At 41.2% G+C, this 27,409-nt stretch overlaps 1 protein-coding gene across 10 annotated transcripts in view; it reads left to right on the top strand.

Annotated features, from left to right (window-relative positions):
• akt3a (AKT serine/threonine kinase 3a) overlaps positions 1-27,409 on the top strand; it is a 378,634-nt gene that overhangs the window by 288,240 nt on the left and 62,985 nt on the right. For 9 of the 10 annotated variants that reach the window (XM_085979815.1, XM_085979816.1, XM_085979813.1 and 6 more), the window contains 2 exons: positions 14,583-14,705; positions 17,472-17,600. The exons of the other annotated variant lie outside the window; for it this stretch is intronic. In XM_085979815.1, the coding sequence (XP_085835941.1) occupies positions 14,583-14,705; positions 17,472-17,600 (252 nt within the window). The remainder of the gene's footprint in view (positions 1-14,582; positions 14,706-17,471; positions 17,601-27,409) is intronic. 10 annotated transcript variants of the gene reach the window in all.

The following is a 27,409-nucleotide window of genomic DNA, read 5'->3' on the forward strand; positions in this document are numbered from 1 at the left end:
CGGTGGCAAAAACAGGAAGGCAGATTATTATCGGAATGGCAATAGATTGGGAAAAGGGGAAGTGCAACGAGACCTGGGTGTCCTTGTGCACCAGTCGCTGAAGGTAAGCATGCAGGTGCAGCAGGCAGTTAAGAAGGCAAATGGTATGTTGGCCTTCATAGCGAGAGGATTCGAGTACAGGAGCAAGGATGTCTTGCTGCAGTTGTACAGGGCCTTGGTGAGATCACACCTGAGCATTGTGTGCAGTTTTGGCCGCCTTATCTGAGGAAGGATGTTCTTGCCATGGAGAGAGTGCAGCGAAGATTCACCAGACTGATACCTAGGATGGCAGGAATGACGTATGAGGAGAGATTGGGTCGATTAGGCTTATATTCGCTAGAGTTTAGAAGAATGAGAGGGGATCTCATTGAAACTTATAAAATTCTAACAGGACTAGACAGACTAGATACAGGAAGGATGTTCCCGATGGCGGGGGTGTCCAGAACCAGGGGTCACAGTCTAAGGATAAGGGGTAAGCCATTTAGGACTGAGATGAGGAGGAATTTCTTCACCCAGAGAGTGGTGAATCTGTGGAATTCTCTACCACACAAGGCAGTTGAGGCCAATTCATTAAATATAATCAAGAAGGAGTTAGATATATTTCTTAAGGCTAAAGGGATCAAGGAATATGGGGAGAAAGCAGGGACAGGGTACTGAATTTGGATGATCCCCCCATGATCTCATTAAATGGCGGAACAGGCTCGAGGAGCCGAACAACCTACTCCTATCTTCTATGTTTCTATATTAACAGTCTTTTTCAGTTGTTTGTAAGCATCAATGACTCTCCCAGCCGGTTATAGTACTTCTGAAATATCCCCATTCTATTTTGCACCACACTTCAAGCAAGTTGCTGGATACATTCGGGCATAACATTGCTCTTGTGTGAAACTATTCAGATAAACATAGCTATCAACAGCAACTTTGTTAGATTGTCAGTAACCTTACATTGATAGAAATGTCTGTCATGCTCATGTGTACTAGTTGACTGTGATCCTCATTGATAATTTGGCACTTTCCTCACATCAACCACCTTTCAAGTGCTGTGTTGACACTGCATTCTCCTCTGACGTGATTGCTTCCCACACCTGCTTGAGCCTCTTTTGTACTGTATTGCCCTTCTGAACTATAGAGAGTTTTTATCATTCCCACACGCCATCCAAAAAGATTTACAGGACATCATCTGTATAGCAAGCCTTTTTATGCCTTGCTTCCTCCAGTACTGCTTCAATTTGCACACACTATAGCTGGATTGTAGTATTGAGCTCTATTTCTAGCATTTACACGCTTATTAAGGGGGCTATCAAATAATTCAGTGCTATTATTGAACCGTCGTTCTGCTTTGGGTGTTCAGTGATATGTAACACTCCCATGCTCCATGAGTAAACCTGTGCTTTCCTGCAACTGCATTTTTAAAAAAAAGTTGGCACTCAGTGAAGGCACAGTCAATATATTTAGATCAAATTAAACCCAAAGTAGTGTATTGGTGTTGAAACAGAAATTGCAGAAAACACTCAGCAGGTGAGTCAGCATCTGTGGAGGGAACAAATAAATTAACGTTTCAGGTGTAAACCTTCATCAGAATTAGATTTTTCTGTTTTGTTTCAGATTTGCAGCATCTGGAGTTTGTCTTTTGAGTGTCTTGGCGCTGCTGTGCTCCAAACTATCCTGAAGATATAAGTGCTCAAAATCCCACTGCTAAATTTAGCATTATTTTGGTGTTCCCCAATTTGTGTGTGAAGGTTGGAAAAATAGGGAAGAATGATAGATTATATACTGTTGACATCATCTTCATTGTTTTTTGAAAAGTTTAGCCACTTCACATAAATCTCTCTCTTGACTTAACTTTTTTCCTCGTTCTGGCCTTGCTAGGCATTGTGCTGTTTTATTGCTGAATGTTTTAATGTTGCTGCAGCTTTTTGGTGTTTCACTGTTGTTTCCTTCCTGCAAAGAACAAAGGGTTTGGTCCAGAAAAAGCCCTCTTAAATGGTTTCAAGTGATTCATCTCCTTTGTGAGATGACAGCAATGTATTTATACATGGACGTTAAACTTCTTTCAAACAATAAGGAAAACTATACCAATAGCAAGCACACTAACATTTCTCACTGCAGTAATTGCTGTTCTCAAAAAGAAAGTCATTCACCTCCTACATACATGCATTTAGTTATGTAATGTATACCCTACAAACACATGTACAATTTTGTTCATCACTCACTTTTGGAAAAGTTGGAAGTACTTTTATACTGGTGAATGTAACTGAGCGTCCATGCACACTATGCAGTAGGTCTCCTGAAAAGGTACAGATGAAATGTGAAAAATACTGATAGCTGTATATATGTGATGTATACCCAAATGAATCTACAAGATTCTTTGAGAGAACTGGAATTATGGTACGTAATATATATAATCCTTTTGTAGGGTTAGCCTAATGGGCCCAGTGTTCCTCAGTGTCTTCCATATACTTGATGAATACTGTACTGCAGACTATTTCTAAAGCATGTTCGCAATTGCTAACATCAGACTGCAAGGATCCTTCTTTGGATGCATATTGTGGTCACCAGACATCAATTTGCATTTAAAGAAAGTTGCTCAAAATAAAGATAGTTCCAGCATAGAGCAATAGGCCGCTGAAAATAATGTGTTCTCTTCAGCGAAGGTCTGGCCTGCGCTTCTCCCCTCCCCTAGGTACAGAATTTGCAGTCCCTTTCAAACTCTAGATCTCTCGCTGCAGTAAAAAAAAAATCTTAGGCGGTTGAAAAAGAGATTGAGTGTACTCCAAGACCAGAATTCAAATCCGCTCTGTCAATGGGGATGTTTAAAAATACTGCAGATGAGAGATTTCTGAGGAGATTTAAAATATTTTTTTCCTAAATCCTGATGTGTCCTATAAGGAAGCTAACTCTTGGCTTTAAGGATTTGTCCGGTTCTCCAATAGCTGTTCCTTTTTTAATGGAGGGGGCAGACAAGGGTAGCTCTGTCTTTAAGAGGGGATTTTGGACTCTGATGTAGAGGAGAGCAGAGAAGCGGCGAGAGAACTCATTTGTATGAAGTCTTGAGCTAAAATGACATCCTGTATTCAGCATGTTCTTGCCCCCCTTGTTTCTACTCTTTCTGCTTTTATTCTCTTCATTCCTTCATGTCTTTTTGTAAGTTATCTTTAGCATATTTTTAAATTTGAAAATAACTCTGTTGAAACAGAAAGATTCCCAAACATATACCAAGCCAAAGATAAAAGTACTAAATAGAAAAAAAGTGTTTGTGAAACGTTAGTGGAAAAACCTATGACAATAGCAGGTTATAGTTGCCAAATGTATCCAAAAATAAAATGGAGAATAAATGCATGTCACAAAGAATTGTGCGTAGATTTAGCTTGGGCCCTTCAGCCAGTCCAATGCTGTACTTAATCCAAGGCAACAAACTGTAAAGAAATTAATTGAAATGGCAATGTAATTTGCTAACATAGGATATACGGCACAGAAACAGGCCATTCGGCCCAACCAGTCCATGCCGGCGTTTATGCTCCACACGAGCCTGTTCCCGTCTTTCCTCCTCTAAATGAGACACAACCCTCTATTCCCTTTTCCCTCATATATGCTTGTCTAGTCTCCCCTTAAATGCATCTATACTATTCGCTTCAACCACTTCCTGTGGTAGCGAGTTCCACATTCTCATCACTCTTTGGGTAAAGAAGTTTTTTCTGAATTCCCTATTTGATTTCTTGGTGACTATCTTATATTGATGACCTCTAGTTATACTCTTCCCCACAAGTGGATACATTCTCTCTGTATCCACTCTATCAAAACCTCTCATAATTTTAAAGACCTCTATTAGGTCACCCCTCAGCCTTTTTTCAAGAGAAAAGAGACCCAGCCTGTTCATTCTTTCCTGATATGTATACCCTCGCATTTCTGGTATCATCCTTGTAAATCTTCTCTGCACCCTCTCCAGTGCCACTATATCCTTTTTATAATATGGCGACCAGAACTGTCCGCAGTACTCTAAGTGTGGTCTAACCAAGGTTCGATACAGGTTTAGCATAACTTCTCTACTTTTTAATTCTATACCTCTAGAAATAAACTAGATGGTTTGCTTTTTTTTATGGCCTTGCTAACCTGTGTCGCAACTTTTAATGATTTGTGTATTTGTACTCCGAGATCCCTTTGTTCCTCTACCCCACCTAGACTCGCACCCTCCAAATGATGTGACCACCCTATTCTTCCTACCAAAATGTAATACCTCACATTTATCTGTGTTGAACTTTATTTGCCCATTCTGCAAGTATATTAATGTCCTCCTGTAATTTGTTGCAGTCCTCCTCAGTATTGACTATCCCCCCAAATTTGGTGTCCTCTGCAAATTTAGAAATTATGTTTTTGATTCCAAAGTCTAAATCGTTAATGTAAATTGTGAACAGCAGTGGTCCCAGCACTGATCCTTGTGGAACACCACTACCCACCTGCCACTGTGAATAGCTACCCGTTACTCCTACTCTCTGCTTTTCTGTCCTGAAGCCAGCCAGCAATCCATTCTGCTACATGTCCCCTGACTTCGCATTCTCTGACTTTGTTCATCAGTATATTATGGGGTACCTTATCGAAGACCTTTTGAAAATCCAGATAAATTACATTTGCTGCATTACCATTGTGTACTCTCTGTTATCTCTTTAAAAAATTCAATAAGGTCGGTCAAGCAAGACTTTCCCTTTTGAAATCCATGCTGACTAGTCATTACTATGTTTTTGGTTTTTAGATGTTCTTCTATTGTCTCCTTTAGTAAGGATTCCATTATTTTTCCGACCACTGATGTTAAACTGACTGGTCTATTATTCCAAATTCAGGTCACGATGCTGATAAAGGAAAGTTCTTGTCCTCTGGAGTTTCCTTTACACTCTGGCACTACGACTCTCTTTGGGATTATTTCTGGCATTAAATCATCAAGACTAAAATGTTCCGGTCTTTCTTCCTCGATAACATCTTACCTGCATGTTTTTAACGGATCAACCTATTCATTTCAAGTAGCTTTGCTTGGAGTAACTCCTTCAGACATCTGATTTTCCTGTTTCTATCAACTTTTGATTTTATACCTCATGTCTTTGTGCTTATTTATTTCATTCACAAAACTCAACAACTCACCCTAGAGTGGAGGGAGCTGACACCCAGAACTTGGAGCAAAGCAGATGGCATTGGGAGAGGGGATTTGAAATCTGAAGGGAGAGAAACAGTAGCTGGGCAAGCGGCTGAGAGGGAGGAAGAATTTCTGAAGTGTGTTCAGATCAGTATGTTTCTGGCCCAACTAGGAAGGAGGCATTACTGGATCTGGTTCTGGGGAATGAGGTAGGGCAAGTGTCAGTAGGTGAACATAGTATCATAAGGTTTACATTAGCTATGGAAAAGGACAGGGAGCAATCTAGAGTAAAAATACTTAATTGGAGGAAGGCCAATTTCAGTGGGATGAAAACGGATCTAGCCCGGGTAAATTGGAATCAAAGATTGGCAGTTAAAACTGTAATGGAACAATGAGTTGCCTTTAAAGAGGAAATAGTTCGGGTACAGTCGAGGTATATTCCCACTAGGGGGAAAGGTAGGGCAACTAAAGTCAGAGCTCCCTGGATGACGAAAGAGCAAGATGAAGCAGAAAAAGAGCGCGTATGACAGATGTTGGGTCGAGAATACATCTGAGAATCCGGCTAAATATAGAAAGGTCAGAGTAGATGTGAAAAAGAAAATAAGAGGGGCAAAAAGAGGATATGAGAATAGAATGGCAGCTAACATAAAAGGTAATCCAAAAGTCTTCTATAGGCCTACAAATAGTAAACGGGTAGTAAGAGGAGGGGTGGGGCTGATTAGGGACCAAAAAGGAGACCTACGCATGGAGGCAGAGAGTACGGCTGAGGTGCTAAATGAGTACTTTGCACCTGTCTTCACCAAGGAAGAAGATGCTGCAATAGACATAGTGAAGGAGGAGGTAGAGGAGATACTGGATGGTTAACAATTGATAGAGGAGGTACTAGAAAGACTGGCTGTACTTAAAGTAGATAAGTCACCAGAACCAGATGGGATGCATCCTAGAACGCTGAGGGAGGTGAAGGAAGAAATTGCGAGGTAATGGCCATAATATTCCAATGCTCCTCAGAAAGGAGGTTGGTGTCAGAGGACTGGAGAATTGCAAATGTTACACCCTTGTTCAAAAAGGATGTAAGGATAAATCCAGCAACTACAGGCCAGTCAGTTTAACCTCGGTAGTGGGAAAGCTTTTAGAAACAATAATCAGGGACAAAATTAACAGTCACTTGGACAAGTCTGGATTAATTAAAGAAAGCCAGCATGGATTTGTTAAAGGCAAATCGTATTTAACCAATTTGATCGAGGTTTTTTGATGAGGTAACAGAGAGGGTTGATGAGGGCAATGCGGTTGACGTGGTGTTCCTGGATTTCCAAAAGGCGTTCAACAAAGTGCCACATAATAGGCTTGCCATTAAAGTTGAAACCCATGGCATAAAAGGGACAGTGGCAGCATGGATACGAAATTGGCTAAGTGACGGGAAACAGAGAGTACTGGTGAACAGTTGTTTTTCGGACTGGAGGAAGGTATACAGTGGTGTTCCCCAGGGGTCGGTTCTAGGACTGCTGCTTTTCTTGATATATGTTAATGACTTGGATGTGGGTGTACAAGGCACAATTTCAAAATTTGCAGATGTCACAAAACTTGGAAGTATAGTGAACAGTGAGGAGGAGAGTGATAGACTTCAAGAGGACATAGACAGGCTGGTGGAATGGGCGGACATGTAGCAGATGAAATTTAATGCAGAAAAGTGCGAAGTGATACATTTTGGTAGAAAGAATGAGGAGAGGAAATAAGGGGTACAATGCTAAAGGGGGTGCATGAAGAGAGAGACCTGGGGGTATATGTGCACAAATCGTTGAAGGTGGCAGGGCTGGTTGAGAAAGCGTTTAAAAAAGTTTACGGGATCCTGGGCATTATAAATAGAGGTATAGAGTACAAAAGCAAGGAAATTATGATGAACCTTTATAAAACACTGGTTCGGCCTCAACTGGAGTATTGTGTCCAATTCTGGGCACCACACTTTAGGAAGGATGTGAAGGCAGAGAGGGTGCAGAAAAGATTTACGTGAATGGTTCCAGGGATGAGGGACTTCAGTTACGTGGATAGACTGGAGAAGCTGGGGTTGTTCTCCTTAGAGCAGAGAAGATTGAGAGGAGATTTGATAGAGGTGCTCAAAATCATGAGGGGTCTAGACAGAGTAGATAGAGAGAAACTGTTCCCATTGGCAGAGGGGTCGAGAAGCAGAGGACACAGATTTAAGGTGATTGGCAAAAGAACCAAAGGCGACTTGAGGACAAACTTTTTTACTCAGCGAGTGGTTAGGATCTGGAATGCACTGCCTGAAAGGGTGGTGGAGGTGGACTCGATCACGGCTTTCAAAAGGGAGTTGGATAATTACCTGAAGGAAAAAAATTTGCAGGGCTACGGGGGAAGGGCAGGCAAGTGGGATTAACGAAGTGCTCTTGCAGAGAGCCGGCACGGGCTCAACAGGCCGAATGGCCGCCTTCCGTGCTGTAACCATTCTATGATTCTCATAGAGTCATAGAGTAATACAGCACAGATAGAGGCCCTTCGGCCCATCGTGTCCATGCCGGCCATCAAGCCCTGTCTAATCTAATCCCATATTCCAGCATTTGGCCCGTAGCCTTGTATGCTATGGCATTTCAAATGCTCATCCAAATGCTTCTTAAATGTTGTGAGGGTTTCTGCCTCCACAACCCTTTCAGGCAGTGAGTTCCAGACTCCAACCACCCTCTGGGTGAAAAAGTTCTTTCTCAAATCCCCTCTAAACCTCCCTCCCTTTACCTTGAATCTATGCCCCCTAGTTATTGACCCCTCTACTAAGGGGAAAAGCTCCTCAGCATCCATCCTATCTATGCCCCTCACAATTTTGTACACCTCAATCATGTCCCCCCTCAGCCTCCTCTGCTCCAAGGAAAACAAACCCAATCTGCCCAGTCTCTCTTCATAGCTGAAGCGCTCCAGCCCTGGTAACATCCTGGTGAACCTCCTCTGCACCCTCTCTAACGCGATCACATCTTTCCTGTAGTGTGGCGACCAGAACTGCACACAGTATTCCAGCTGTGGCCTAACCAGTGTTTTATACAGCTCCATCATAACCTCCTTGCTCTTATATTCTATGCCTCGGCTAATGAAGGCAAGTATCCCATATGCCTTTTTTACCACCTTATCCACCTGTTCCGCCGCCTTCAGGGATCTGTGTACCTGCACACCCAGATCCCTCTGACCCTCCGTCTTGCCTAGGGTCTTACCATTCATTGTGTATTCCCTTGCCTTGTTAGACCCCCCAAAGTGCATCACCTCGCACTTTTCCGGGTTAAATTCCATTTGCCACTGTTCCGCCCATCTGACCAACCCATCTATATCGTTCGGCAGACTGAGGCTACCCTCCTCGCTATTTACCACCCTACCAATTTTAGTATCATCCGCGAATTTACTGATCATACCCTTTACATTCATATCCAAGTCATTAATGTAGACCACAAACAGCAAGGGACCCAGCACCGATCCCTGTGGTACCCCACTGGCCACAGGTTTCCAGTCACAAAAACAACCTTCGACCATCACCCTCTGCCTTCTGCCACTAAGCCAGTTTTGTATCCAATGTGCCAAGGCACCCTGGATTCCATGGGCTCTTACCTTCTTGACCAGTCTCCTGTGCGGGACTTTATCGAAGGCCTTACTGAAATCCATGTATACCACATCCACTGCGTTACCCTCATCCACACACCTAGTCACCCCCTCAAAAAATTCAATCAAATTAGTCAGACATGATCTTCCTTTGACAAAGCCATGTTGACTATCCCTGATTAATCCTTGCCTCTCCAAGTGGAGACAAATTTTGTCCCTCAGGATTTTTTCCAGTAATTTTCCTACCACTGATGTTAGGCTCACTGGCCTGTAGTTCCCCGGTTTTTCCCTACTACCCTTCTTGAATAATGGTACTACATTAGCGGTTCTCCAGTCCTCTGGCACATCCCCTGTGGCCAGAGAGGTCCTGAATATATGTGTTAGAGCCCCCGCAATCTCCTCCTTTGCCTCACACAGCAGCCTGGGGTACATTTCATCGGGGCCTGGGGATTTATCCATTTTTAGGCCAGCTAAAACCGCCAATACCTCCTCCCTCTCGATGTTAATATGTTCGAGCATATCACAGTCCCCCCGCCCTATTTCTATGTCTACGTCGTCCTTCTCCATAGTGAAAACAGATGCAAAAAATTCATTTAGAACCCCTCCTACATCTTCCGGCTCCACACACAGATTGCCACTTTTGTCCCTAATGGGCCCTATTTTTTCCCTGGTTATCCTTTTACCCTTAATATACTTATAAAACATCTTCGGATTTTCCTTTATTTTGCTCGCCAGTGTTATTTCATGGCCCCTCCTTGATCTCCTAATTTCTTTTTTAAGTATCCCCCTGCACTTTTTGTACTCCTCTAGGGCTTCCTCCGTCTTTAGCCTTTTGTATCTACCAAAAGCCCTCCTTTTTTTCCTAATCCATTCCCGTATATCCCCTGACATCCACGGTTCCCTGTGGTTTTTGGAACCACTCTTGACCTTTATGGGAACATGTTGCCCTTGTATGATCTCAATCTCCCTTCTGAAAGCCTCCCATTGCTCCGATGCGGATTTTCCTACAAGTAGCTGATCCCAGTCCATTTTGGCCAGATCCTGCCTTATCCTATTAAAATCGGCCTTCCCCCAATTTAGAACCTTTATTTCCGGCCCATCCCTGTCCTTTTCCATGACCACCTTAAATCTTACCATATTATGGTCACTATCACCAAAGTGCTCACCTACTAGCACTTTTTCCACTTGGCCGGCCACATTCCCTAGAATTAGGTCCAGTACCGCCCCCTCTCTTGTAGGACTTTCTACATGCTGGCTCAAAAAGCTCTCCTGGATGCACTTTAAGAATTCTACACCCTCTGAGCCTTTCACACTTTGACTATCCCAGTTAATATTGGGGAAGTTGAAATCCCCCATTATTATTACCCTATTATTTGCACATTTCTCTGAGATTTGCCTACATATCTGTTCCTCTATCTCCCCCTGACTGTTTGGAGGCCTATAGTACACTCCCAGCAAAGTGCTTGCCCCCTTTTTGTTTTTAAGCTCCACCCATATGGCCTCATTAGAGGACCCAGCTAATATATCATCCCTCCTTACTGCAGTAATTGACTCCTTAATTAATATTGCGACACCCCCTCCTCTTATACCTCCCCCTCTGTCTCGCCTGAAGATTCTGTACCCCGGAATATTGAGCTGCCAGTCTTGCCCCTCCCTCAACCATGTCTCAGTGATAGCAACAATATCATACTCCCATGTGTTTATCAACACCTTCAGTTCATCCACCTTATTTGCAAGGCTCCTTGCATTAAAATAGATGCCATCCAGCCTTGCCCTTATATATTTGCCCTGCCTACCAAGCTGACTTGTTTTTTCCTCCATAATTGGCAGCACATCCCCCCCTACTTCAGCTCCCCCCTGTATCCCATCCCCCTGCCAAGTTAGTTTAAACCCCCCCCGACAGTGCTAGCAAACCTCCCCGCAAGGATATTTGTCCCGCTCTGGTTCAGGTGCAACCCGTCCGACTTGTACAAGTCCCACCTTTCCCAGAAGCAGGCCCAGTGATCCAGGAAAGTAAAACCCTCCCCCCTACACCAACTCTTTAGCCACGCATTCATCTGCTCTATCCTCCCATTCCTATACTTACTAGCACGTGGCACTGGGAGTAATCCAGAGATTACACCCTTTGAGGTCCTGCCCTTTAATCTGTTACCTAGCTCCCTAAATTCTTGATGCAGGACCTCATCCCTCTTTTTACCTATGTCGTTGGTACCAATGTGGACCACGACCACTGGCTGTTCACCCTCCCCCTCCAGAATGCCCTGCAGCCGCTCAGTGACATCCTTGACCCTGGCACCAGGGAGGCAACAAACCATCCTGGAGTCACGTTTGCGGCCACAGAACCGCCTATCTGTTCCCCTTACTATAGAATCCCCTACCACTATTGCTCTCCCACTCTTTTTCCCCCCCTCCTGGGCAGCAGGAGCACCCCCAGTGCCAGGAAGTTGGCTGCTGCTGCCTTCCCCTGGTGAGTCATCCCCCTCAACAGTATCCAAAGCGGTATACCTGTTTGAAAGGGGGATGTCCGCAGGGGTTCCCTGCACTACCTGCCTGCCTTTGTTGCTCCGCCTGATGGTCACTCCCTGTGCTGCCCTACCCTGAGGCGTGCACAACTCGCTAAACGTGGTATCTACCTGTTCTAGCTCATTTAAACTACTGCGAAACCACTGCATATTGTAGCAGTCCATTAAAATAACTGGTGATGCATCATGGGAATGTTAAGACCAGTTGCAGATAAAATTTGGAAAGTCACAAAGTAGTTTTTCTCTTTTTGAAGGTACTGCATTGGTTGTTTATAAATATACATATACAAATGTACTTGCAGATTACAATTTGATTCAAATGCTAACCACATCTGTTGTAAACTGAAATCTTTGGTGTATTAATTGTCTTCATTTTAAGATTTCTAGCATAATCAGCTGCCATTGGTAGGAAATCAGATGGGATTCATATATTACTGACGTATATAAATAACAGAATTTTTAAAAATTTATTTTAATATGATTTACATTGGGATAATGTGAAATACTAAATGTTTGAATGTCTGTAATTTGTGATTTGATTTCTTTATTATGTATATGTTTATGTATGTATATAAAAAGAAACACTTGTGTCAAGTGAGACAGACTTTGGATCCCAAATGTTTGCACATATCCTCAATGTTAGTTGATATTTCCTTTCTCAAATCTATCTAAAAAAACAGCTAGGCAATAATTGCATTTGTTTACTTGATTTCTGACAAATTGTGGAATTCAGGCAGTGATTTAAAGTTCTAGTCAGGACTACTTGATATATTGGCATATTGCATCAGATAGTGGGTAGCAAAGGTGTGCCCTTTAGGATCAGAGAATTGCTGCACTTTTAAGGTGGCATGTGTGGGAAGGGGAGGGGAGCTCAGAGCAGTGTCGTCGGTCTGCGAGAGTAAACAATCCAAGGAATCACTGAGAGCTTGCAGGGAGATGGCCCAAAAGGGCGGCTCCAGGCAATCTGTGTACACACGATTTTAAAACATTATTTAAATTTACAGTTAAAATTTCCTGCTTAACTTTTTAGCTTACCTGTACTTTACAAATATGGCTCACACTATTGGAGACTCAGAACCTTAGGTTGCTCCACAACAACACCTGATGGCCGAAGTTTACAACTACATGCAGACACATTGGACTCGATATTAACCCTACCCCACGACGGGGGGGCTCAAGTTCGGCAGGACCCCGAGTCCCCACCCTTGCTGGGTTTTTCAGCCTCCCATGTACTCTCCCCGCTTCCCCGTAAATATTGGGATCATTAACTCTCCTTATGTATTAACAGCTATTGTGTTGGCAGCTAGAGTGTTAATAACATTAAAAATCACTATCACAGCACCACCTGCAGGTAAATCTAATGGAAATATTTCAGACAGTTGACATAGGGGTTTACAATGTGTTTTGAAATGGCATGTTGTGACTCACCTACTATCTTTAATATATAATAGTCGGCATGTTTTGTCGATGAATAGTAATGCAACAGTGTGTTATGAGGCAAGACTAGAGAAAGTTGGGCTTTTAAACATTGAAAGAATGGATTTGAGAAGTGATCTTCCAGACATAAGATAGTATAGGGCAGAGGTTCCTAGGGCAGGGAGCATGAGGAAAACACTAGCCATAACTCATTAATGGGTAAAGCCAATATGTATTTTCACCATATGTGGTGACGGAGCACTCCCCTTAACTCTCATGCTGATTCCTGACTGAGCACTGTCTAAAACTCCGACATCCCCAGTAAATAATTTTAGTTACAGGTAATTTCAATACTCCTCTGATTAAATGTTTCTTTCAGTTAAATAAAAAGTTCTTTGCCCTCTGGTCTGTATATCTCTGCAGCATAATTTTTTTTAAGAAGTGCTCATGAGCCCTGGATTTGGGACTGATATCGGCTAATATTTTAAGTAAAGAGTAATCAATACATGGAATGGACCCCTGGATAAAGCAGTGGAAGCAAAAACCCTAAGAAGCAATAGGATGCTACAGTGGTGGGGCTTTGTGGCTTTTTGGATGAATGAACTTCCTCAACTGTAATTATCTTATGATATTGTGTACTAATAAATAATTAAGTACATTAAGAAACACCAGATTGATGAGGGTAATGAAATGTTGAAAGATCTTTGAGTCAAAGAAATTCGGCAGCCGACTATAATTGATAATTAGCATCTTGCGGTTGATATTACAAGTAGGGTGAATAGAGCAATGTAAAATTATATAAAAGTTACAACTGGGACATTTTTTATTCAAGATTTTTCTGAGTAAACCAATTGTATTTTGAACCAATTACATTTTCTTTTATTCAAGATTTTTGCTAGTTTTAACTTTGTATGTTGTCTTAATATTCCAAAGCAATAGAATATTGATATGCTTATGCACTTAAGATCATGGCCATTTAGCATATTTTTGCATCTCAACGCATCAAGGAGCAATAATCCAAAATTTGAGTATTTTTACTTGGCCACAAAATAGCACACTTTTGTATTCCATGCCTTCTATATAAAACAGTTATACTATTATAGATTTTTCTTAAAATAAATAAATAAAATTGTAAGTGGTCACAATTTAAAAATAATTAGTTTCAGATTGTTCTTTTTGTATTCCTATGTGTAAATCATTAAAAGAATCGGTATAAATTATTAAAATATATTTAAAATATAATGCATTTTGAGCCATTTCATTCAACTAGTGTTAATCATAGAAAAATGCATAATGCAGCATTTCTCCTTAGCAAAATGTTCACAGAATCTTATTAATAAATCTCAGAAAAGACTTAAATTGACTCAGTGGACCCTTTAGTTCCAATATGTGAAATTTGGTAGCTACAGCAGTAGATTAGTTAGGATGACTAATCCCTGTTTGACACATTCAGGTCTTTCTTATGCAAATTTTGATGGCAGGTCAATTAATACGGGACTGTTTGAAGGTAACAGTGGTAATTTGTATGAATGCCTATGACAGTGTGAACATACAGGTATTTGACAATGCAGCTCAACATCTGACAATATGAAAAGGATAATTAGATCGCACTGCTGCACTTTTTTTCAGGAGTAAGTAGGAGGTTAAATAGGCAGTGCACAGAATGTCTAGAACAAGATTGGTATATTGATTAAAAAGCTGATTTAGCAGCTCACATTTCCCCTTGGAAACTTTGAAAGATAAGCCAGCTGCCGTCTAGGAGCCATCAGTATCTACCAAGGGTACACTATCTATCATCACAATATGGTGATGAGAGGTGTTTTATGTTTGTGTTAATTTTCCCCACTAAATCAGTAATTATTACAATACTGTCCCCGCTGTTTACCCTGCAGCTGTTTTTCCATTTGTCGAGAGAACGAGTGTTCTCAGAGGACCGCACACGCTTCTATGGCGCAGAAATTGTCTCAGCTCTAGATTATTTGCATTCCGAGAAGATTGTGTACCGAGATCTCAAGGTAACAATGTAATCAGAATTTGTTTTCTTTTTTTTCACACTAGGAACATACTTGAAATTATTCATAACCTACTTGCAACAGCTGAACCTGCTGTTCCCACCACAGATTATCGTAATAATGGGCACAGTTGATTTCTTTTTAGAATTTGAAAGACCTTTTAAAATGTTACTTGCTTTTTAAAAAAAACTTTCTTGCCCACATTTTTGTAATTTATCTCCCCAAATTTTATTTCATTTTCGATGCATTCGGCTTGAACAATGGTAGTAGGCCGTGGCCTACTTCCACATCCTACCAACATTTCTTCATAAACAGTCAACCCTATAGGTTGAGTATGGATGAACAAAACAAATCTTCGTCCCTTCTTTCCTATCCTTTTTGCTTCTGAAGAAGTCTTGGTGATCTTGTTAATTCCCCAGCCAATACTGGTTGAAATAGGGAGCTTGCCTATATGAAATCTTGGATGCAAACTTGAGCACGGTATGCTAACACTGAGGTACTGTAATAATTTTATTTTTTTAACCTATCTAATAGCCATTTATTCAAATACAATGTGCATGCAATATTTAATGTATACATCAAAATTGTAACTGATATAGTTCAATTAAAACAACCTTGTATTTATATAGTGCCTTTACATAGAAAACACGTCCCAAGTGTGCTTCATAGAGGTATAATCAAAAAAATGGATAGTAAGCTAAAGAAGAAGACATTAGGATTGATCAAAAGTTTAGTCAAAAAGGTGGGTTTTAAGGAGGATCTTAAAGGAGGACAGGGAACTGGAAATGCAAAGGGGTTTAGGGAGAGAATTCAAGAGTATGGGGCCTAGACTGCAGAAGTCCGTGAAGTGGGGTCATCAATTTAAAATTGTCAATAAGAGAGAGGAGATAGGTTATGAAGAATTTCTTCAGAGATTTGTTAGAGCATGGAATGCTTTGACACAGAGAATGGTTGAGGCAGAGACCATTACTTCTTTTAAGGACAATTGAATAAATATTGGAAGCAGAGAAACATACAGGACTTTGGGGAGAGCAGGACAGTTGGCTAGTTTTAGATTGCTCTAACAAAAAGCTGGCACTTATACGATGGGCTTAAATGGCCACCTTTGTGCTCTAACTTTTTATGGCTCTAGTACAATTTCTATTGGTTGCAACAGGAGCTGTGTCACAGCCATGGCTAGTTTGCGTAATCCTTTTAGAAAGAGGAATGGTGTGTAAATTTGGAAAAGAAAAATTGGTGGGGAGGAAAGAGAAGGGAGGTTTAACAAGTTTGAGATAAAATTCTGCAAATATTCAAAAGATCTATGCCACAGGGATTGACTGCCATAATTGTTTGCTTCATTGTGTTATAAAATACATTGTTTAGTGCTAGCTAATGTTTAAGTGTGTGTTTTCTAATGGGATGGGTTGAATAAGGTTTTCTGGTTGTCGAGAGAAAATCATAACACATAATGGTTTATTATATATATGACTACATTTCAATTTGTAAGATGTATTGAAAATTTGAGGAGTCTCAGAAATATAATTTATGACATCAGCCTAAACTCTCTGTAATTTGTTGAATGAAAGAAAGGAATATTAAATACTTATGTGAAATTTAGTTTCTATAGATTGTTGTAGTCAGAAATGAAGTCCTTGCCCATCCTGAAGAGAGCTCTTCTGTTGCCCCAACACTGACCTCTTATGCTTCCCCCACTCCCATCACCCTGGTAGCTCTGCCTCCTGCCCTACGCTCTGGAATTCTCTCCCTAAACCCCTCTGCCTCTCCACTTCCCTCCTTAAAACCAGCCTCTTTAACCAAGCTTTTAGTCATCCCGTCAAATAACACTTTCTTTGGCTCGGTGTCCATTTTTGTCTGATTACGCTGCTGTGAAGTGCTTTGGGATGTTTTTCTATGTTAAAGGTGCTATATAAATGGAAGTTGTTGTATTCTGACTGTTGTGACTGTCTGTTTAGGTGACTAGAATAACAGAACATAAGAGCCGGTTGGGAAATGGGATTTCAGACTTATTAGATGATTAAACCATCTTTCATTGAGGGAACTTGGTCAGATGAAACCTCTCTTAGAGTGTGTTAAAATGTAATTTTTGCCATTTGTCCTAGGGGAGGGCAATGAAACTGCAAAAATTAGCTCTTATCTTAAAGTGAGTATTTTTTGTTCAAAGTAATCCTCCATTTTATAGAAGACAATATTAGCCTAAAGAAAATTTCTTAGAATTGTTTCCTTACTGGCATATGAATTCTCAAGCATGGTCTCCCTCTGTGCTAGGCTGCTTCAATGATATAGTTGACAGAGAACATCCCTGTGCAGCTCCTTTAGAAACAGCAGGGGCACAACTTCAAAACTGCCTGAGAGCTGTACAATGCCAGGAAGCCATGTTAGAACCTGTGCAAACTGTGACCCTTTCCTGTAGTGTGGTTTCTTGAGGTTTTAGGACTCTCAGGCCAGTTTAAAGGCACATTCCCTGCTGTTTCTAATGGAGTTACAGAACACTTCTCCATTGGTGTTATCACCAGAATGGCAATGCAGAGAAGGAGACTCCAATTTAGGTTCTCCATTCATGCCAGTAAGAATTATTTTTTTAAATCAATTTTATCAAGATTCTTCTGCAGCTGTTATTTTCTTCTATAAAATGGAGTGTTTTGAATGAAATGTACTCCTCTTGGATCCCTTCCCCTTTTAGTTCATTGTAGTAGGTTCTGACGACAGTTGGCATTACTTATTTTTGCAAAATAGTATACAAATCGATTCTTTAATTTTTTTTTGTAGCTGGAGAATTTAATGTTAGACAAAGATGGTCACATCAAAATCACAGATTTTGGGCTTTGCAAAGAAGGAATTACAGACGCTGCTACCATGAAGACATTTTGTGGTACACCAGAATACTTGGCTCCAGAGGTAGGATCATTATAATTAAAGCCACCAGATCTTCCCATCCTGATTTGTGGAGTTCTGCTGCATTATGTTTTCATAGTGATAGCCTAGCAGATGAGATACTGAAGAAAAGCTGCTGAAATGATTTCAAAATGTTAAATTTTAAAAGGGTACCAACTTTATTAAAAGATGTTTGGCTAATCTATTATCTTTTGTTTGCCAAACATATGACATAGTGACAAATCTTATTGTAGCGTGTCTTTACATCACTTGTGATATTATCATGAAGAAAATGATATAGAACTCTACACCCTGGCAAAATCCCTTTTAAAACTATGCAGTTATAAAATAGCTCTTCTGTAATTATTAAGTGTTTTTGATAAGCTAATTTTTAATTCTCAATAAGCCGAATACAGAACTGAGAAGAAAATTGTCCTGTGAAGAGTGAAAGAATGATTTTCACAATAAGATGGCAGCAGAATGTTACTTGTTGGAGATCTGAATGACCCTTTAGGGATGAAAATAATAATTATGGCTTCTTCAAACTGTAGTCATAGCTGCATTCTGAAATCAGTTCTGAGAGGCTTTCAGGAACACTTACTAAATAACATTTTGCTTTAGCATTTAGAATGGTTTGCTTTAACTGTTGAGAAAAGGAATTCAGTAGCCCTCATTTTGGCATGATATGTAATTTTTAGCCTTTTGATTACTTTCCATTAACAGTAAAAATGTAATTTTCTATCCCCTACTGTTTTCAAAAAATAATTTCTGTATTTTGGATACTAATTTTTATATACAAAATCAGAGCAGATTTACACAATGTACATATCTAGTTTCCTTCAAGGAGTAGTAAAATCCAAAAATTACTGTTCTTGCATGTTTTGATTTTGTAACAGGTTATCTCGTGTTCAGATTACCAAAAGCTAGTGGTCACGAAGTATGTTGTCTGATGTAAATGACAGAATACAATTTTACAAGTTGCATATTAAAAGTGGTCCTTTGACATAATATCAGTGATTTGCCAAAGAGAAGTAAGATGCAGGTTCATACCTGCAAATATCAATGAGGTGAATTTAGATCTAAGCTGTGCCAGGCAACGGGTAGACTGTAACCCACAAGGGGGGTTGGGGTTGGGGGGGTGGTGTGGAAGGGGGAAGTACTCAGAAGGCCAGTCAAGTCTACTCTTTCACACCTTCTAATGGCTGGTTACAGAGTGACACTGGCAGAGGACTGGAAGCAAGTTGCCTTCATGGTCAGTAAATGATGCATGGCTGGGGCAGACATTCAAAGAAAAGGAAATTCAGAAAATACAAGCAAACTTACTTGCTGACGATCATTTGGCTCAAGGCATCTGTGTAAATGTTGTTTTAAAGATTTTGTGAAATTCCAATTAATTCACTGTCTAAAACCTATGAAAATAATGCTACCTTTACATGTAGCATGTCAAAATGGTCCATGTGGTATGTGACATGCCAAGAACATTTCATTGAATTTGTTCAATTTGAGTCAGGCGTCAGTGCACAAGTAGCAACTGATGTAGAATATAATTTAAATCATGAATAGTGTTAAGATAGAAAGATCTATTTTTTTTCCCTAATGTAAACTGATGTGAACAATTTTAATTCTCTGGATTTCAGTTACCTGAAATGAAAGGCTTAACACACAATAAAGACTGCTTTTTGCTAGTCTAGTGTAGAGAGTGCATAAAACTTCAAACATGTGAAAATACATTTTAAGAGGCCTAACACTCAGTGGTGCCAACAAATAACTTAAGTGCTGGGTGATATTTGCATCATGATATGTTCTTGCAAAAAGTGGATGCTAAATAATGGCAGATGGTGACAGATGGAAAGAGTGGTACAGGTAGTTGTGAAACCCAAGAAAATGCTCTACAGAGCTGTTGTAAAATAGTAAAAACTCTCTTGTTGCCAGCATATATTCCGTTTTGATTGATAGCAGGATGCACCAAAGACTTTGTAGATTGTGAAATGTTTACTAGGTTTTACCAGTGGCTTTTAGTAAGGAATGCCCAGATGATGAGCCAAGCAATTAACTTTATCCTTCACTATTTTCTACCATGTCTAAAATATGTTGAGGTTAAAATTAAATTTCCAGATTTGCTCCAGCAGTTCTCAGTATTGCACTCTTTTCTTCCATTATCCAATGAAAGTAATAATTCAATCCTAATCATGTACAGTTTTTCACAGGAAAAAGATGGAAGGTAAGGAAAATGTTGTTCAGAACCTACAGGTTAGAAATCCTACAGATCCTACAGTTTATGAAATCCTTATACCTAACTTGCTCTGAAGCAAGCGTGTAATATAGCAAATATTCTGGGCATGAATCAGTTTGTTAATATTGGTATGCTAGTTCGTGCAGTCGGTCATAACCAAGCTGACTATAGACACGCCATAACCTTGCGATTGTGTTCTCCCTGTGCCAGTTTTTGCAGCTGTCTATTCATTGTCATTGTTCTATTCAGATTTTTCATTTGCAAGAGTGTTAGCATGTGAGAGGGCATATAGCCATGCCAGTGAGCAGAGCATGTTCAAAAAAATAAAATGTCATTCCTTGAGTTGAATTCGTTCTAAGTTACACAGGGCTGTGTCTTGGGAAAATGTTGCTTTAGATGTTTTCCTGGGTCAAATTTGATATCTAGTGAAAAAGACAGCCAAGCTTTAACATTGCCATAAGTCAGTGGCCCGTAATTTGCGGTCAGCAGCAAAGCAAAGGCGTTCACCGCTGGCCCTGAAGAAAACTGCCCACAAAGACCTTGTGATCTCTGTGGCGAGAAGTTCGGCTTTTTTGATGTGCAGTTGAGATCAGTGAAGTGTAGTGGGAAATCCATAGCGCGATGTTGCTGTGATGTCAACAAGCTGTCTAAGCAGCCAATCACAATCACCATTCCCACAGACCGGGAACCAGGAAGTGAAGAATCTCCTTTTATTCTACCTTTTAAAAAATGTTATAAAGAGCAAAACAAAGATTGGGGCTCTCATGGGGGAAAGGTAAACCTGAAATAAATATGAACAAATTAAAAAATACATTTTTTTTATAGTTTCTTAAAATTGTGATTTTTATTAAAATGAAGAAATTTGACACTCCACAAAAATAAAATTAGTTTTTCAGGGCCATAACGTTTGTTTAGCAGTCAATACGTTGTTAAAACTCCAGTTACATCTCTTCTAAACCAACCGGGTCTAACTTTTATTCGGGTATTTAACAGCAATATTACCATGGAAAAGCTGAAGTTCTTGTCGGTTTCACTGATTTCCCTGCTTTCATTTCCCTGTTTTCACTGATTGCCGGCTATGGAGGGTGGTGGCCACAACGCAGCCAGTGTCGGAGCAGTGAATGACTAACCGCAACTTCAGGATTTCCGTGTTAACATGCACATGCGCTAAATCCTGAAATTGTGGTCAGTTTCAAAGAGTAATAACAGTGAACGCTGTTCGTTCGCTGTTATTACCCACCGTAAATTCCGGGCCATTGTATGTTTCATTTGTTTTTGCAGTGCACCTCGGGGGATTATTTCTTTTAATCTTGCGTTTGCTTCACAGATGAGCCTTTATATTGACGGTAGTACATTAACAGGATTTGTGGAGGACAAAAAGATTAATTAAGAGGGGGGAAATAGAGTATGAGAGTAAGCTTGCAGGGAACATAAAAACTGACTGTAAAAGCTTCTATAGATATGTGAAGAGAAAAAGATTGGTGAAGTCAAGCGTAGGTCCCTTGCAGTCAGAATCAGGGGAATTTATAATGGGGAACAAAGAAATGGCTGATCAATTAAATACATACTTTGGTTCTGTCTTCACAAAGGAGGACACAAATAACCTCCCAGAGATGTCGGGGAACATAGTGTCTAATGAGAGGGAGGAACTGAATGAAATCAGTATTTGTAGGAAAATGGTGTTGGGGAAATTGACGGGATTGAAGGCCGATAAATCCCCTGGGCCTGATAATCTACATCCTAGGGTACTTAAGGAAGTGGCCCTAGAAATAGTAGATGCATTGCTGGTCATCTTCCAAAATTCTATAGACTCGAACAGTTCCCATGGATTGGAGGGTAGCTAATGTAACCCCACTATTCAAAAAAGGTGGTAGAGAGAAAACGGGGAATTATAGACCGGTAAGCCTGACATCGGTAGTGGGGAAAATGCTAGAGTCCATTATAAAAGATGTAATAGCAGAGCACTTGGAAAACAATGACGGGATCGGACAAAGTCAACATGGCTTTACAAAAGGTAAATCGTGCTTGACTAATCTACTGGAATTTTTTGAGGATGTAACTGGTAGAATAGGTAAGGGAGAATCAGTGGATGTGGTGTATTTGGACTTTCAGAAGGCTTTCGATAAGGCCCCGCATAAGAGATTAGCGTGTAAAGTTAAAGCACATGGGATTGGGGGTAAGGTACTGACTTGGATAGAGAACTGGTTGGCAGACAAGAAGCAAAGAGTTGGAATAAACGGGTCTTTTTCCGAGTGGCAGGCAGTGACTAATGGGGTACCGCAGGGATCGGTGCTAGGACCCCAGCTATTCACAATATATATTCATGATGATCTAGACGAGGGAACTAGATGTAATATTTCCAAGTTTGCAGATGACACAAAGCTGGGTGGGCGTGTGTGCTGTGAGGAGGATGCCGAGAAACTGCAGTATGATTTGGACAGGTTGGGTGATTGGGCAGATGCATGGCAGATGCAGCATAATGTGGATAAATGCGAGGTTATCCACTTTGGTGACAAAAACAGGAAGGCAGATTATTATCTGAACGGCAATAGATTGGGAGAAGGGGAAACGCAACGAGACCTGGGTGTCCTTGCGCACCAGTCGCTGAAGGTAAGCATGCAGGTGCAGCAGGCGGTTAAGAAGACAAATGGTATGTTGGCCTTCGTAGCAAGACGATTTGAGTACAGGAACAAGAATGTCTTGCTGCAGTTGTACAGGGCCTTGGTGAGACCACACCTTGAGTACTGTGTGCAGTTTTGGTCACCTTATCTGAGGAAGGATGTTCTTGCCATGGAGGGAGTGCAGCGAAGATTCATCAGACTGATACCTGGGATGGCAGGAATGACGTATGAGGAGCGATTGGGTCGATTGGGCTTATATTCGCTGGAGTTTAAAAGAATGAGAGGGGATCTCTGTCTGTGTGGAGTTTGCACATTCTCCCCGTGTTTGCGTGGGTTTTCTCCGGGTGCTCCGGTTTCCTCCCACAGTCCAAAGATGTGCGGGTTAGGTTGATTGGCTATGATAAATTGACCCTTAGTGTTAGGGGGATTAAATACGTGGGGTCACGGGGATAGGGTGGGATATGTGTTGGTGTAGGGGTTGCGGGGAATTGGGTGGGATATGTGTCGGTGCAGGCTCGATGGGCCGAAATGGCCTCTATCTGCACTGTTGTGATTCTGTGATCTCATTGAAACTTATAAAATTCTAACAGGACTAGACAGACTGAGGAGTCCAGAACCAGGGGTCACAGTCTAAGGATAAGGAGTAAGCCATTTAGGACTGAGATGAGGAGGAATCTCTTCACCCAGAGAGTGGTGAACCTGTGGAATTCTCTACCACAGAAGGCAGTGGAGGCCAATTCATTAAATATATTCAAGAAGGAGTTAGATATATTTCTTAAGGCTAAAGGGATCAAGGGATATGGGGAGAAAGCAGGGACAGGGTACTGAGTTTGGATGATCAGCCATGATCTCATTGAATGGCGGAGCAGGCTCGAGGGGCCGAATGGTCTGCTTCTATCTTCTATGTTTCTATGTTAGTATATCATTTTATCTGGACTTCAAAGCTGGCTTAGATTTTGTTCATTGATCATTAATAGGGAATTCTTGATAGTATGGCGTATATAGGAAACTTGGGTAGTATGGGTTATATAAGTAAATTATTTGGATTCCAAAGGCCCTTGATAATGCCTAGTGTATCATTGCAGAGAGCAGGGCGTATGACCAGTTAAATGTAGAGGTGAATGCACATCAGCGATCCGTATAGCCCCTTCAGCTGTTGGTATTGTTGATGAGATTTTTTTTTTTTTAAAGAGACAAGTATCTGAAAATGTAGGAAGATGCTTCATGAAGACATGAATAAAAATAAGATCTTACCCACTGTGATGAATTGGATTTTGTCTGGGTTGCACAGCTAGTTTTTTTAAACTTGTATTTCTGTAATATTAGATTCAGCTTATAAGGGGTTAACTCCCAAGGCTGCTTCTCAACAAAAAAAGTGATATGAATGTTCATTGATGGCCACATTGGTGTTTTGAGGTGTTAATTGGCTATATAGAGCTAGAATTGTTATGTCCAATCTCAAACATTTCAGGTTATTGTGAATATTTGCAACATTTCCAGGCACAGGCAGTGTTCTGACTACTTAGTCACGTCAGACAGTTGGGAGCCTCCTGCTCACTCATCAAAAGGTAGACATTATCTCAGGGTTGGAACTGTGATTGACCGCTCAGTAGACTGAGCCCCTCATCTCAGACTTTGGAATGGACTGTTGCAAACACTTCCGTTCTCCCTTTATTTCTCCTCTCTCAAACACAGTGTGATCATAGCCTGTGTTTTAAAAGTCTGTACCAGCTTAGCTTTGACAAGTTATGGTGAGCCCATGTTTATAGCCTTAAAAGAGATAGACTAGCATTTATATAGCGCCATCCATTACCTCAGGATGTCCCAAAGCGCTTTACAGCCAATGAAGTGCTTTTAGTGTAGTCACTGTTGTAATGTAGGAAACGTGACAGCCAATTTGCGCACAGCCAGGTCCCACAAGACTAGATAATCTGTTTTAGTTATGTTGACTGAGGGCTAAATATTGGCTAGGACATCGCAGCGAGCTCCCCTGCTCTTCTTCAAAATGGTGCCATGGGATCTTTAACGTCCACCTGAGAAGGCAGATGGTGCCTCGCTTTAACGTCTCATCCGAAAGACGGCACCTCTGACAGTGCAGCGCACTCCCTCAGTACTGCACTGGAGTGTCAACCTAGATTTTGTGCTCAAGTCTCTGGAGTGGGACTTGAACCCACAATCTTCTGACTCCGAGGCAAGAGTGCAGCTACTGAGCCACAGCTGACACCTAGTTACACCTTTTTCATAACTGAACTGAATGAGAAAAGTGATTGCTCTCACTGGAAAATGTATTTTGTTCACTCGTGTATTTTATATAAAATAAACCAGTTCTCTTGGTAAAGTAACATTTCAGCCCACCCAGAAGGGCATACAAATCCAAAAATTGCGCCACTCACCATGATGCTTTCCAGTTTTTTTGGATGCTGCTTTTTGTTAGCAATAGGGGACTAATGGGGCTTATGATAAACATCTGTCATAGCATACTTAGGAGTGGAGTCAGTGACAATAGCAAAACACAATGTGGAATACAGAGAGCAAGGCAAGTCATAAAGATAACAGGCAGCAATATCTGTAGTATATGTGGCCTTTACTGCACTCGATGTGATAAAATGATGAATGATCTACAAGATGAATGACATTTACTGAATATGTGTTAATTATCCTGTTACAGAGCCTGAAAAGTGCAACCTGTAAGCTTTCAGCATGTAAACCTGCAATGTGTGCTTATAATAATATGAGCATGGAACCACAGATTAGCATGTGGATCAATAGACTTCTGAAAGATGGCAGTGTGATTTGTAAAATAGCAAAATCAATGATTGAGCAATTTAGCCCAGACACGACATGTTTTTGATTACCTGATATTTTGTAATGCAGTACAACAGAATAAGATGCTGATCAAATAACCATATGTTAAACATATTAGAACAAACTTAATTAGCATTTATTGCCCAAGCTACTAAACAAAGGATAAAAGGTGTTATTATATCTGAAGTGCTGAGCCATCTTGACAATTGCATTAAGTTAACAGAATCACATGACATTATAAAGTGTTCTATTTACTTAAAATCTTTACTTCATTAGAGTAAAATATTCTAGGGCCTAGAAATTCGGTTTTGGCGCAGCGAGGGCTTTAGCGCCGGAAGTTAGTGCCGGCGCTAAGTCCCCCTGCGCGCGCCAAAAATTCAGTAGCGCCGCGCCCAAACGGCTGCCGGCGCTACTGAGGGGTCTCAGCGCCTCAAAACTGGCGCCACGCGCCGCATTGCGGCGCTATTCCGGCGCTGCGGCGCCCGCTGCGGTGCGGCAGGCTCGGGAAGTGCAGGCCTCCTCCTTCCGTTAAGGAGGAGCTGCCTGCACCCGGCCGCGGCCCGCGATAATCTTTTTAAAAATGAGCCCGGCACCTCGGACAAGTGCCGGGCTTGCTTCTGTTCCGGGGTGGGGGGGGGGAAGTCCGGGGAGGGAGCTGCGGCCAGGCGGCCGGCGGGAAAGCGGCCGGCTGCCGCGGGGCCTTTAATGCGCCGGCGCAAAGTTCTGTAAGGCACCTCTGCCAGAACGTTGCTTGCGGCTGCCACGGGCGAGGCGGCCGCAACTCAATTTCCGAGTTCGGGCGGGTTACCATGGCAACCGGGACGCTGCGCACACCGATGACGTCATCGGTGCCGGCGCAGCGCTACCGGCCTAACGCCGATTTAGGGCCCCTGTCAATTTCTAAACTGGCCATAACTTCGGCGCTAGGCCCTCTAGCGCCTCAAAAGCGGCGCTAAGGCCAGTGAATTTCTAGGCCTAGGTGTTTTCATTCATTTTGAAAAAGCATTTAATTATTCTGTCAAGAAGATTTTTTCATTTAAGCATGTAACAAAATATATACAAAGACTAAATCAGTTCTTGTAGTGTTTTGATCATAAATGTGATGGTCATCTTCAGATATTATGAGCAATTTAAATTATTTTTTGTCAAATATAGACAAACATCATTAACAATGAAGTATTAAACCTGGTTGTCTAATGATCTGTCCTAACTCCTCCCTTTGTCTTGTGCTGAAACTTTTTTTTTCTCTGACTATCTGTTAGCTTTATGGCTTTGTTTTAATCTCTTTTTCTCTGTCATTTTTGCCACCTGGTTGTGTTTTCTTTCATTCAAGTGCTTCTTGTTTCTAGGTCTATCACTTGGTTTCTCTAAAGTGTTTTACTTCTGACGGCTTAATCTTTCACTCTGTCCTTCAGTTGTATTTTATTCCTTAGATTCTTTTCAGCCATATTCATTGCTATGCTGTATTTCTCCAGTTCCTTCCAGACATTAGTATTTAGCTACTTCTTGAAACAACAAAACACCAAGATGAGTCACATGTTGGAGAAAATGTTGAGATTCTCTACTTTTGTTGCCTTAATTGTTTTCATCATCAATATATATTGATGGTACAGAAGAAGTTTACTAGAATGATTCCAGGGATGAGGGATTAGAGTTACATGGATAGACTGGAGAAGTTGGGGTTGTTCTCCTTGGAGCAGAGAAGGCTAAGAGGAGATTTGATGGAGGTGCTTAAAATCATGAAGTGTTTAGATAGAGTAAATATAGAGAAACTGTTTCCAATGGCTGAAGGGTTGATAACGAGAGGGCACAGATTTAAGGTGATTGACAAAAGAACCAGAGGTAACATGAGGAAAGACTTTTTTATGCGACGAGTGATTAGGATTTGGAATGCACTGCCTGATAGGGTGATGGATACGATAGATTCAATAGTAGCCTTCAGAAGGGAATTGGATAAATAATTGAAGGAGAAAAAATAGCAGGACTATGAGGAAAGAGCGGGGGAGTGGGACTAACTGGATTACTCTTCGAAAGAGCCAGCGCAGTCGATGGGACAAATGGCCTCCTTTTTTGCTGTACTATTCTATGATTCTATACGATGCATGTGCGTATAAGCATTTCCTACTTTAAAGGTATTTTCAACCTTTTCCTCAATTAGGCCTTCCTGTGTCATG

The sequence above is a fragment of the Somniosus microcephalus genome, chromosome 3 (genome assembly GCF_052327205.1).
Source record: "Somniosus microcephalus isolate GS21.2 chromosome 3, FLI_Smic_1.0, whole genome shotgun sequence".
Lineage (NCBI taxonomy): Eukaryota > Metazoa > Chordata > Chondrichthyes > Squaliformes > Somniosidae > Somniosus > Somniosus microcephalus.